This window comes from Thamnophis sirtalis, unplaced genomic scaffold (assembly GCF_051295495.1).
Source record: "Thamnophis sirtalis isolate CommonGarterSnake01/CBP01778 unplaced genomic scaffold, rThaSir2_p1.2 scaffold_6, whole genome shotgun sequence".
NCBI lineage: Eukaryota > Metazoa > Chordata > Lepidosauria > Squamata > Natricidae > Thamnophis > Thamnophis sirtalis.
In genome coordinates, this window is record NW_028261386.1 from 167,679 (window position 1) to 180,168 (window position 12,490).

Here is a 12,490-nt window from a genome sequence, read left to right on the forward strand (position 1 = left end):
AGGAATCCACCCTTTTTGAGTCACATTTCCTTCTTTCTGCCTGGCCGGATCTGGCTTCTCCCTTTGGCCTCTTTGCACAGCTGTCACACACCCTCGCAACAACCACAACCAAGGGGACGGCTGGTCCGTAAGTAAAGTAGTTAAGTCTCTCACCTGGCCTTTCCTAACAGCTGCAATCCATTCCGGGAATCCAGGCCGGAGTTTGCCTCCCGCCCAACAACCACTGTCCGCCTTTGGACGGTTGGCCCTGTATTTATTTAATGGCTGATTAGCAGCCTTGATTATTATTATTATTATTCTTTTTTGCAAAGCGTTGCTGTCGTCGGGGGTCTTGCACGCGCTCGGTGTGCTCCTGGACAACCCCCCCCCACTTCTCTCCAGCCCTCAGGTGAGTGTGCAAGGTGTGAGTGTGTAAAATCCCGACTTTTTTCCCTCTCTCTCTTTTTGCAAAAGGCACTTTTCTCTCCTGTACACGTGCGTGGCGGGACGCCCCCTCCTCTAAATGCCCCCGGTGGGATTCAGCCCGGTTGAACTACTTCGGGAGACTCGGTTGTTCACCTTCTGAGCAGTTCGGTGAACCGGTTGTTGGAAGAAATCATTAGGGCAGAGAGCTGGTTTGTGAAATGGTTCGAATCCCAGCCCTGCACGCTTCTTTCCAGCCTTGGGCTCCCCGCCGTGCGAACTGTTGAGTGTGTCAGGGCCGTGCAAAATTCTTCCTTTCCACCCTCTTTCCCCCCCAAAAGACACTTTCTCCCCCTCCCCCAGAATGTGTTGGGGCGCCCCCTCCTCTAAATGCCCGGGGGGGGGGAGTTGTTGTTGGGGGGGTGTTGCACCCTTTGCAAAGCACCAAAATCCTTCCCGCCTCTTGCTTTTCTCTATTTGCCTTTAAACTTTTTATTTTAAGAAGCAAGTGAAAGTAAGAAAGCTTTGCCTTTTCCTTGGCTTCCTTTCGGGACACTCCCCTCCAGAAAGGCCGGAATAAAAGTCGGTTTTTATTTGCTCGGTTTTGTTTTTCCAAAGTCAAATTTCCTTGTAGGAAAGCGAGTTTTTTTCTCTCTGTGTGTCTCCCTCTCTCTCTGTGTATCTTCCCCCCCCTCTCTTTTTCTGTCTTTCTCTCTCTCTCTCCCTCTCCCTCTCTGCCTCTGTGTGTATCTTTCCCTCCCTCTCCCTTTCTCTCTCTCTCTGCCTTTCTCTCGGCCTCTGCCTCCCTCTTTTTCTCTTTTTCTCTTTCTGTCTCTCTCTGTGTATCTTTCCCCCCTCTCTCTTTCTGTCTCTACCTCTATCTCTCTCTCTTTTTCTCTCTCTCTGCCCTCTCTCTTTCTGTCTCTCTCAGCCTCTGCCTCTCTCTCTCTCTCTGCCTCTCTCTCTGTCTCCCTCTCTTTTTCTCTCTTTCTCTCTGTCTCTCTCTCTCTCTGCCTCCCTCTCTTTTTCTCTCTTTCTCTCTGTCTATCTCTGTGTATTTCCCCCCTCTTTCTGTCTCTCTCTCTGCCTCTCTTTCTCTCTCTCTCTATCTCTGTATGTTTCCTTCCCTCCCTCTCTCTCTGCCTCTGCTTCTCTTTCTGTCTCTCTCTCTCTCTGTATCTCTCTCTCTCTCTCTCTCTCTCTCTCTCTGTTCCTCTCTCTCTGCCTTTCTCTCTTTCTCTGTGTCTCTTTCTGTCTTTGTCTCTCTCTGTGTCTCTCTCACTTTCTCTTTCTCTGTCTCTCTCTTTCTCTTTGTCTCTCTCACACTCTTTCTCTCTCTTTGTCTTTCTCTCTATCTTTCTCTGTATGTGTCACTCTCTTTCTCTCTGTCTCTGTCTCTCTGTCTTTATGTCTTTCTCTCTCTGTGTGTCTTTCTCTCTTTCTCTCTGTCTCTCTCTCTCTCTGCCTCCCTCTCTTTTTCTCTCTTTCTCTCTGTCTCTCTCTGTATATCTTTCCCCCCTCTCTTTCTGTTTCTCTCTCTACCTCTCTTTCTGTCTCTCTCAGCCTCTGCCTCTCTTTCTCTCTCTCTCTCTCTCTGTGTGTATCTTTCCCTCCCTCCCTCTCTCTCTGCCTCTCTTTCTCAGTGTCTCTTTTCTCGCTGTGTGTATATCTTTCACTCCCCCCTCTTTCTCTCTCTCTGCCTCTGCTTCTCTTTCTGTCTCTCTCTCTTTCTCTTTCCCTCTGTATCTTTCCCTCTCTCTCTTTCTCTCTGTGTTCCTCTCTCTCTGCCTTTCTCTGTGTCTCTTTCTGTCTTTGTCTGTCTCTGTGTCTCTCTCACTCTCTCTTTCTCTGTCTCTCTCTTTCTCTTTTTCTCTCTCACACTCTTTCTCTCTCTCTCTTTGTCTGTCTCTCTGTCTCTCTCCCTCCCTGTATGTGTATCATTCTTTCTCTCTGTGTCTCTGTCTCTCTCTGTCTTTCTCTCTTTTTCTCTGTGTGTCTTTCTCTCTTTCTCTCTCTCTCTCTATTTCTGTCTCTCTGTCTCTCTCTCTCTCTGTGCCTTTGTAAACCTGTTGCTGCCACTCGACAGAGCGAAAACAGTGAGGAGGCGGATGGGTGGGGAGCTTAGAAGAGCCGATCAAAGTTCAGCTTGCAAAGATTACGCAGCTCATGGGGACAGGCGTCCTTGGTTTACGACCAGGAGGAAGTCCAAGATATCCGTGGCTAAGCGAGCACATTTGCGAAGCGAGCTTTGCCCCCTTCGATGACATTTCTTGTCACGGTTATTAAGTGAATCACTGCAGTTGGTCACAAGGTGGTTAAGCGGATCGGGCTTCCCCAGGGATCAGAAGTGGGTTTCACAGAAGCCTACCACCGATTGCCCCCACATGTACACGCTTCGTGAGTGTGCGTGCCTTCCGTGGAAGTGCTGTGCTTGCACGCGGCTTGCACACGTGTGCGGCTTCAAAAATGTGGCTAAGTAGAGTGGCACAGAGTTGGGGGGGGGGTCATCACTACTGGTTGGCCTGAACCGGTCCAAACTGGCTGAATACCCCCTTTGCCATGGATGCTTTTTGGGAGGTCGCAGAAGCGGATCTCGCAACCCCGGGAAATTGCAACGGTCGTAAATACAGGCCAATTGCGAATTCGTGAATTTTGATCACGTGACCAGCCTGGCAGCCCAACAACTGACCTGTATTTATGACCGTCGCAATGTCCCGGGGTCACGCGATTCCCGACAAAGGTCGCAAAATGGGGCACAAATCACTGAGCCAAGTGTCTTCCTTAAGAAAGTCCATGGGGAACCGTGGGACTAATTTAACGAGTGACGTGGCTCACTTAAACAGCCGTGGCAAGAAAAATCATCCAACGGGAACAAAATTCAGCATCCTCGGTTGTTAAGCGGATCGGGCTTCCCCGGGGACTTTCTTAAGGAAGACACTTGCTAAGAGAGTTGTGCCCTGTTTTACGACCTTTCTTGTCACGGCTAAAGGGAAACTAGCGACCCTGGGACATTGCGACGGTCATAAATACACGCCAGTTGCGTCCAAATTTTGATCCCGGGGCCATGGGGATGCCGAATTTTGTTCCATTTGATGAGTTTTCTTGTCGCGGTTGTTAAGTGAATCACGGCAGTCATTAAGTTAGACCCACGGTTGTTAAGCGAATTGGGCTTCTCCATAGGCTGCTAAGGAAGACGCTTGCTCAGTGAGTTGTTCCCCATTTTACGATGTTCCTTGTCACAGTGATTAAGCAATTCACAGTTGTTAAGCAGATCGTGGTTGCTAAGTGAGTTGTGCCTCATTTTATGATCCTCCTGGCCACAGTTGTTAAGCAAATCACTGCAGTTGTTAAGTTAGTGACATGGTTATTAAATGAATAGTCCCCATGGACTATTTCAGAATGTCGCAAAATGGGATTACATGACCCCAGGGACACTGCAAGCGAATGTAGTGTGTAATTTCAACCAAACTTGGTACACAGATGACTTACTCTCTTGAGACAAATACCGTGGGGATAAGACACTCCTAACACCCCTCGGCATGTGTGCATGTGTGTATCCGAATCTGTGTGTTCCAGCATAACTCTGGAGCGCCGCTGAAATGAAAAGGACAGAATTACCGTATTTTTTGGAGTATAAGACACACCAAGGTTTTGAAGAGGCAAATTTAAAAAAAAGTAGGTAGGTAGGTAGATAGAGGGATAGAGTGGGAGAAAAAGAGAGAGAAATACAGTAGGTAGGTAGGGAGAGAGAGTAGTTAGGTAGGCAGGAAGATAAAGGGATAGAGAGAGAGAGAAATGCAGTAGGTAGGTAGGGAGAGAGTGAGAGTGGGTAGGTAGGTAGGTAGAAGGAAAGAGAGAGAAATACAGTAGGTAGGGAGGGAGAGAGAGTGGGTAGGTAGGTAGATAGGATAGAGAGAAATATAGTAGGGAGGGAGAGAGTGGGTAGGTAGGTAGATAAATAGATAGAGAGAAAGAGAGAGTTAGAGAGAGAGAAATACAATAGGGAGGGAGAGTGTGTAGGTAGGTAGGTAGAGGGATAGAGAGAAATAGAAAGAGAAATACAGTAGATAGGGGGAGAGAGAGAGTAGGTAAGTTGGTAGGTAGAAGGATAGAGAGAGAGAAATAGAGGGAGAGAAATACAGTGGATAGGTAGGTAGGAAGAGAAAGTAGGTAGGCTGCCCTTGAGGAGCATCCGGCGACTTCAGTTAGTGCAGAACGCGGCCGCGCGAGTGATCGCGGGTGCACCCCGATTCACCCGCATAACACCTATCCTCCGCGAGCTGCGCTGGCTACCTGTCGATCTCCGGATGCGCTTCAAGGTGCTTTTACTCACCCATAAAGCCCTACATGGCAGTGGATCTGGATACTTGAGAGACCGCCTTCTGCCGATTACCTCCCTACGACCTATAAGATCGCATAGACTGGGCCTCCTCCGCATTCCATCGGCCAGCCAGTGTCGGCTGGCAACTACAAGGAGGAGGGCCTTTTCAGCAGTCGCCCCGACCCTTTGGAACGAGCTCCCCGTGGAGATTCGTACCCTCTCCACCGTCCAAGCCTTCCGCACAGCCTTGAAGAACTGGCTCGCCCGTCAGGCCTGGGGATAAGGACCGTTACCCCGCCCGAATATTGAATGTATGGTGTTGATTTTATTATATGTTGTCGTCTTAATGTTGTATTCCCCCTCCCTTGGTTTTCTGTGAGCCGCCCTGAGTCCCCTCAGGGAAAAGGGCGGCCTACAAATGTCAATAAAAACCTAAACCTGATGGAGAGAGAGAAAGAGAAATACAGTAGGTAGGTAGGGAGAGAGAGTGTAGGTAGATAAGTAGAAGTTTCCAGGTGTATTTATCCATGTGCTGGAGAAGGAAATCACTGACAATCTGCAGCACCTAAGACTTTGTTTCTGCTGGCACAGCACTTGATCAATCTAATTCTCATCAATCAGTTAAAGAACTTTCCAAAAGAAAAAAAAAAAGTTTTTGCACTCTGCAAACCTCCCAAAAACGGCCCGTTTTTTGCAAAAACTGCTTGCTTGTCGCAAAAACAAGTCCTTTTTTAAAAAAAAAAGCATAAATAGCCTTGGGGGAGCTTGCCAAGTGCTCCTGCACCCCCTCCCCCAAATGAGCAAAAAATGGCCCGTTTTTTGCTCATTTCTGTCCTCCCCAGCCCCCAGGATCTCTCTGAAAGCCTCCATAAGGGTATGCACGGCCATTTTGGTGAAGGGTGGGGGCTTTGGGAGGCAAAAAAATGCTGTATTCGATGTATGACAGATTTTCAGCCCCCCTTTTTTTTTTGGAGGAAAAAAGGTGCGTCTTATACTCCAAAAAATGCAGTATATCTATAGTGTCACGTCACCGTACTTTTGAGAGTGATAGTGTGCATTTTGGATTCAAGTTCTTTCAAGATACAGCCTGTTGCGCCTTAAAATGGCTTCTACTGTACAGCACAGTGGAGTTGCAACGGTAACGGCTTCGAGTACTCCACCAGGGGGCTCCCTCTAATACAGGATTGGGATAAATACATACTTGGGCTATGCCAGGTTATCAGCTAGTAAATTATAAAATTAAATGCGTTCAGGACTAGGTGGGGGGGGGGGAGGCTGTTGTCATGTAAAGCCAGTGGAGAGAAGGAATAAAAATGCCGGTGCCGGGTCTTGTCCCAGTGAGCATGTTGTTTTCCATAGAGCTATACTTCTGAAAGTGAGCCTTTGGGACTGCAACTCCCAGAATCCCTAGCTTTCCATCCCATGGGAATTCTGGGAATTGCAGTCCAAGCACCAGGAGGTGCCATTTCTTGTGGGTGAGGGGTGGAGGGGGGGGGGAGAAATGTCTGGTCCTTCACCCCTAATCTCCTGGCTGCTTATTGCCATGGCCTCTTCCTAGCAACCAGGGCTTGTTTGTCCAGGTTGCCATGGTTACTTCCTGGCATAATCATAGTTACCCAGGTATTGGCAAGGAAGCTGGGGTGGGTAGGTGCAAAACCAGGCCTGGACTTTACCTTGGATGGATTCAAGTTTTCCATTTGATATCACCTTACCTGTCTTTCTGTCCCTGACTCCCTCCCTCCTTTCTCCATATTTACTCTTCCTTCTTTCTGACCTCCCTCTCTTCCTTTCCTTCTTTCCTTCTCCCTATTTCAAATCCCTCCATCCCCGTTCCTTTCTTTTTTCGTTTCTTCCTTACATTCTTGCCCTTCCTTCCCTCCTTCCCTCCTTCCCTCCTTTCTTTCTTTCTTTCTTTCTTTCTTTCTTTCTTTCTTTCTTTCTTTCTTTCTCTCTCTCTTCCTCCTTGTTTCTTTTTTCTTTCCTTTTTTCTTTCTCCCTTCCTTTCCTTCTTTCTCTCCCTCCTTCCCTTTTCTTTTGTTTCTCTTTCTTTCTTTCTCTCCCTCCCTCCCTTTTTATTCTTTCTTTCCTTCTTTCTTTCTTTCTTTCTACCTTCCTTCCATTCCTGCTTTCCTTCTTTCTCTCCCTCCCTCCCTTTTCTTTTGTTTCTCTTTCTTTCTCTCCCTCCCTTCCTCCCTCCCTTTTTATTCTTTCTTTCCTTCTTTCTTTCTTTCTCCCTTCCTTCCATTCCTGCTTTTTTTCTCTCCCTCCCTCCTTTTTCTTTTCTTTCTTTTTTTTGTTCCTCCATTCTTTCTTTTTTCTTTCATCCTTTTTCTTTCTTTTCTTTTTTCTTTCTTTTCTTTTCTTTCTTTTTATATTCTTTCTTTCCTACTTCCTTCCTTTTTTCCTTTCTTTCCTTTTTCTATATTTTTCCTTCCTTCCTTCCTGTCCTCCTCTTTTCCTTTTCCCTCCCTCCCTCCCTCTTGTCACCGGCCGCAAAGAGCAAAAGATATTCCAACAACGAGAATTATAAGGTCTCCCCAGTCAAAGACGGGAGGTTTAATATCACAAAACCAATACATTCTGCACCAATGCGGGACAGAAACGAACCATGCAAAATTAATTTGATGGTCCCCATTCTCTGCTGCGCGACTAAAGCTTCTTGATTTTCTGGCTGGCGTGTCTCCTTTGCAAGCCTCTCTTGCTTTTATTCCAAAAATAAAGGTCAACGGCTCCTTTATTCTGACCTCCCTTTCTACTAACTTCCCTTTGAGTTTAAACGCCAAAGGAAATTGGCTTGCTAAATTCCATCCTTCGGCATCCTGTTTATTTCCAAGAAGGCCTCTGCGTACGCATCCTTTGGGAATAAAAGGGCAATGGCAGGGTGAGGAGGCCGGGAAAGGCTCCCATGAAAACAGAAGCCATTTTGAGGAGTGGTCATGTTTAGGAGGAGGGATATTTGTTGAGAAAGATGAGCCCCATGGGACGTTGGGGACCAAGCAGGCCACAACACTCATTGGTTTTATTAAACTAGCTGATAATCCGGTGTAGGCCGGGCATGTATTTATCCCAACCCTGTATTAGGGGGAGCCGCCTTGTGGAGTACTGCGAAGCATTTACCATGGCAACTCCACTTTGCTGTACAGTAGAAGCCATTTTAGGGCACAAAAGGCTGTATCTTGTCAGAACCTGAATCCAAAATGCACATGATCACTGTCAAAAGTACGGTGACTTGACACTATAGATATAATTCAGCCCTTTTCATTTCAGTGGCTCAGGCGTTCCAGAGTAAGCTGGAACCCACAAGCGCACACACACACACAAACGGACACACACACATATCCGAGGGATGTTAGGGGTATCTTACCTCCACAGTATTTGTTTCCAGAGAGTAAGTCATCTGTGTACCAAGTTTTGGTTGAAAGTGCTCGAGGCGTTCCAGAGTTATGCTGGAACACACAAACACGTACACACACACACACACACACACATTTATATGCCACCTATCTCAACTACACTGGGCAGCTTACAGTATTAAAATTTGGTGGTAAAATAATGACAGTAATAAGCAGCTGTGAAGAATTCTGCCAGTTTCTCCCTCAAGATGAAACCATCTAAACATCTAAAGCCTGCACTGCACTCTCATGAGGACTACAGCTTTGTGCAATTTTGTTTTCCACGGGCAGAGGGCTTTTTAAGGGAAATAAGCTGGGCACTGAATTCGAAATGGAAGGCTTCCTCCCCTCAAATTGTTCCTTGCTACGACAGCTAAGATGAGTTGGGAAGTTAGTCTGTCCTTACTCTTGTAGGTTTTGACCAGTGTTTCCTAACGTATGCGGCCTAGGGAATTCTGGGATTCAAAGCATGCTGGCTGGGGGATTTCTGGGAGTTGAAGTCCTCCCCTCTTAAAGCATTCTGGTGGGGGGATTCTGGGAGTGGAAGTCCTCCCCTCTTAAAGCACGATGGCTGGGGGATTCTGGGAGTGGAAGTCCATCCATCTTGAAGCATTCTGCCTGAGGAATTCTGGGAGTGGAAGTCCACCCATCTTAAATCATGATGGCTGGGGGATTCTGGGAGTGGAAGTCCACCCATCTTAAAGCATGATGGCTGGGAGATTCTGGGAGTGGAAGTCCATCCATCTTGAAGTATTCTGCCTAAGGAATTCTGGGAGTGGAAGTCCACCCCTCTTAAAGCATTCTGCCTGAAGAATTCTGGGAGTGGAAGTCCACCCCTCTTAAACACGATGACTGGGGGATTCTGGGAGTGGAAGTCCACCCATCTTAAAGCATGATGGCTGGGAGATTCTGGGAGTGGAGGTCCATCCATCTCGAAGCATTCTGCCTGAGGAATTCTGGGAGTGGAAGTCCACCCCTCTTAAACACGATGACTGGGGGATTCTGGGAGTGGAAGTCCACCCATCTTAAAGCACGATGGCTGGGGGATTCTGGGAGTGGAAGTCCATCCATCTTGAAGTATTCTGCCTAAGGAATTCTGGGAGTGGAAGTCCACCCCTCTTAAAGCATTCTGCCTGAAGAATTCTGGGAGTGGAAGTCCACCCCTCTTAAACACGATGACTGGGGGATTCTGGGAGTGGAAGTCCACCCATCTTAAAGCATGATGGCTGGGAGATTCTGGGAGTGGAGGTCCATCCATCTCGAAGCATTCTGCCTGAGGAATTCTGGGAGTGGAAGTCCACCAATTTTAAAGCATGATGGCTGGGGGATTCTGGGAGTGAAAGTCCATCCATCTTAAAACATCCTGGCTGGGGGATTCTGGGAGTGGAAGCCCACCCCTCTTAAAATTGCCACAATTGTTTTAAATTCTAAATGTTGTAAGTTGCTCAGTCCCCCTGTTTTGGTCCTGTGTGATGGAGGGGTGCACAATTGGTGCTGGGAATCATAGGCTGAGATCCCCTCCCTTCCTTCCGACGGCCAGAATGGAGCCTTTTTCACCCTGGGAACAGAATCGACTGGAAAATATGCTATTTCCTGTCTGCAAAAGGGGCCAAGGACAAGTGATTTGTATTTTCCGATACTGCTCAGGTGAGGCAGTTGGGCAGAAACCGGCCTTGACCATTTGGAAGAGGCAGGAAAACTGGCTTTTGAATCATGTTTGCCTTTTTCTTTATCAAAAACTAGCCGATAACCTGGCGTTCCCCGGGTATTTATTTATAGGAGGAAAATGTCCGAATTCTGGACCAAACGTAATTTCTAATCTTGGATTAGAAATTAGAAACATTAATTAGATTAATGTTGGAACCCTAACCCTAACCCTTACCAGAGAGAGCCCCCTTGTGGAGTATTGTGAAGCCATTACCATGGCAACTCCACTGTCCTGTACAGTAGAAGCCGTTTTAAGGCACAAAAGGCTGTATCTTAACAGCTTTAACAACCATGTTACTAACTTAACCATTGCAGTGATTCACTTAGCAACTGTAGCAGAAAGGTCGAAAAAGCGGTCAAAACTCACTTAACTACTGTCTTGCTTAGTAGAGAATGAACTTCCGTTTTTTGTGTCGGGCTGTTTTTTGCTCTCTGGAGGCTTCAGGGAAGCCTCCTGAAGCCTCCGGAGGGCGAAAAATAGCCCAACACACAAACCGGAAGGAAGTTCATTCACTTTTTCTCCAAAATAATTCCTCTCTCTCTTTCTCTCTCTCTCTCTCTCTGCAGGTTTGACTACTTTCTGCAGGCCCAGGGCCAACCGATCCATGGCGGAAACCATTTTTGGCAATGGGAATGACCAGTGGGTATGCCCCAATGACCGACACCTGGCCCTCCGTGCCAAGTAGGTGGATACGTAATTTTTTCCCCCCCATCCTTTTAATCAATCATGATCATAATTGGGAATTTTTCTTATTCCTTTATGGAATCGTGCTCAATCTTGCTTGTAGCACTTAGATAATTATAAGATGTGATGATGGAGACGGTCTGGCGGGGAGTCCTCGAGTTATGACAACAATTGAGCCCAAAATATCCCCTGCTAGGTGAGTTTTTAAAGTGAGTTTCGCCCCATTTTATGACCTTTTTGCCACAGTCATTAAGTGAATCTGGTTTTGCTTGTCAGAAGGTCGCAAAAGGGGTCACATGATCCCGGGACATTGCAACTTATTCTGACTGAGGATTCCCCAAAAAGCACAAGGCAGATTCCTGGTCCCAACAAAACCCCTTTTATTAAACAAATGTGAATCCCTCTCATTCACATTCAACCAAGGCCTGGCAAACAGTCTTTCAAAGGAACATTTAGGACCACAGACCTTATTTAGCTTGGAAATCTGCCATGTAAATATTTTCCAAAGGAGGTGCTGTGCCAGGAAAGGCTGGGCACAGAGTCTCTGAGATTCATGGACAGATCTTCACACTCCTGAAATGAATCTAACGACCGAAGGAAGGAATTGTTTCCTTGCAAAGCCCACTCCCCTTTCGCTCCTCTTTTATTTCCTCTGGGAGGGGCCATTCACCGTCCACCTGTGGCTTTGCTCCCAAGTCGACCCTGATTTCTGAGTTGTTCTTTTCTTCTGGCAGCTCTGTGCATGCGCACCCTGGGAACAGGCTCCAGCTGTTCCTCTGCCTCACTGCTGTCTGGTTCTTTAGGCACCTAATCACTGCCAGACGGCCTCAACCCCCTCTCTGCCTCCGACACAGAGCCCTCATCAGAGCCTTCCCCAGACTCCAGGACTGGCCCAGGTTCCTCCCTAACCCCCTCACTGTCCGAATCTGCCACCAACTCCGCTGGCCACTGGCGGGCCACCCCACAACTATCATAAGTACATGCCAGTTGTCCACCATCTGAATTTTGATGAAGTAACCATAATTGGGAATGCTGCAGTGGTTTTAATAGAATAGCAGAGTTGGAAGGCACCTTGGAGGTCTTCTAGTCCAACCCCCTGCTCAAGCATGGGAGACACCATCCCATTCTAGACAAATGGCCGTCCAAACTCTTCTTGAGAACCCTAAAAATGGTCATAAAAATAAAATTCCACGCAAGCAAGCGTTTAGGTATGCAAACGCTGCTTTTAAAGAATCAGAAACAGTGGTGGGTTTCAAAAATTGTTCGAACCTACACTGTGGGTGTGGCCTCCTTTGTGGGAGTGGCTTGCCGCCCATGTGACCGGATGGGAGTGGCTTGCCGCCCATGTGACCGGATATGAAGATGCTGACGACACTTGTCAGAACCACCTTAAATTGCATCACACACAGCGCTGGCATGCATAAGAATATGATGTAAACTTGTTTTTTAAAAGGCATCTTTGGTTTGCGTTGATACAACTTCAACACACGAAATGTTCTGATTGCACCACAAGCGCAGTCGTCACCCTTACCTTTCACAGAGGCCCTGAGTTTTATAAATAGGAGCATGATAGTGTAGAATAATCACATCCAAGGACCAGTGGTGGGTTTCAAAAAATGTTGGAACCTCTTCTGTAGGTGTGGCCTGCTTTCTGGGTCCACTGGTGGAACCTCTTCTAACTGGTTGGGTAGATTTGACGAACCGGTTCTACCGAATAGGTGCGAACTGGTAGGAACCCACCTCTGATCAGAAACCACCGATTGGCTGGAAAAAAATATATTCAAAACTGGTTTGCTTCCTTTGCAGGCTTCACACCGGCTGGTCGGTGCACACTTACCAAACGGACCGTCAGAGGAAGATGCAAGCTCTGGATTCGAAAGAAATGGAGGTCATTCTGGCGGTCATCCGAAGAGCGGAGAAGCTGGACATCATTGAGCAGAAGAGAATTGGGTATTTGTCTGTCTGTCTATCTCTTCTCTCTCT

The 12,490-nt window shown here is 47.3% G+C and overlaps 1 protein-coding gene across 1 annotated transcript in view; it reads left to right on the forward strand.

Annotated features, from left to right (window-relative positions):
• The first annotated feature begins 226 nt into the window (after window positions 1-226).
• RPH3AL (rabphilin 3A like (without C2 domains)) overlaps window positions 227-12,490 on the forward strand; it is a 44,706-nt gene continuing 32,442 nt past the window's right edge. The window contains 3 exon segments of the mRNA XM_087717079.1: window positions 227-388; window positions 10,390-10,504; window positions 12,314-12,457. Coding sequence (XP_087573205.1) covers window positions 10,428-10,504; window positions 12,314-12,457 — 221 coding nt within the window. The 5' untranslated portion in view covers window positions 227-388; window positions 10,390-10,427.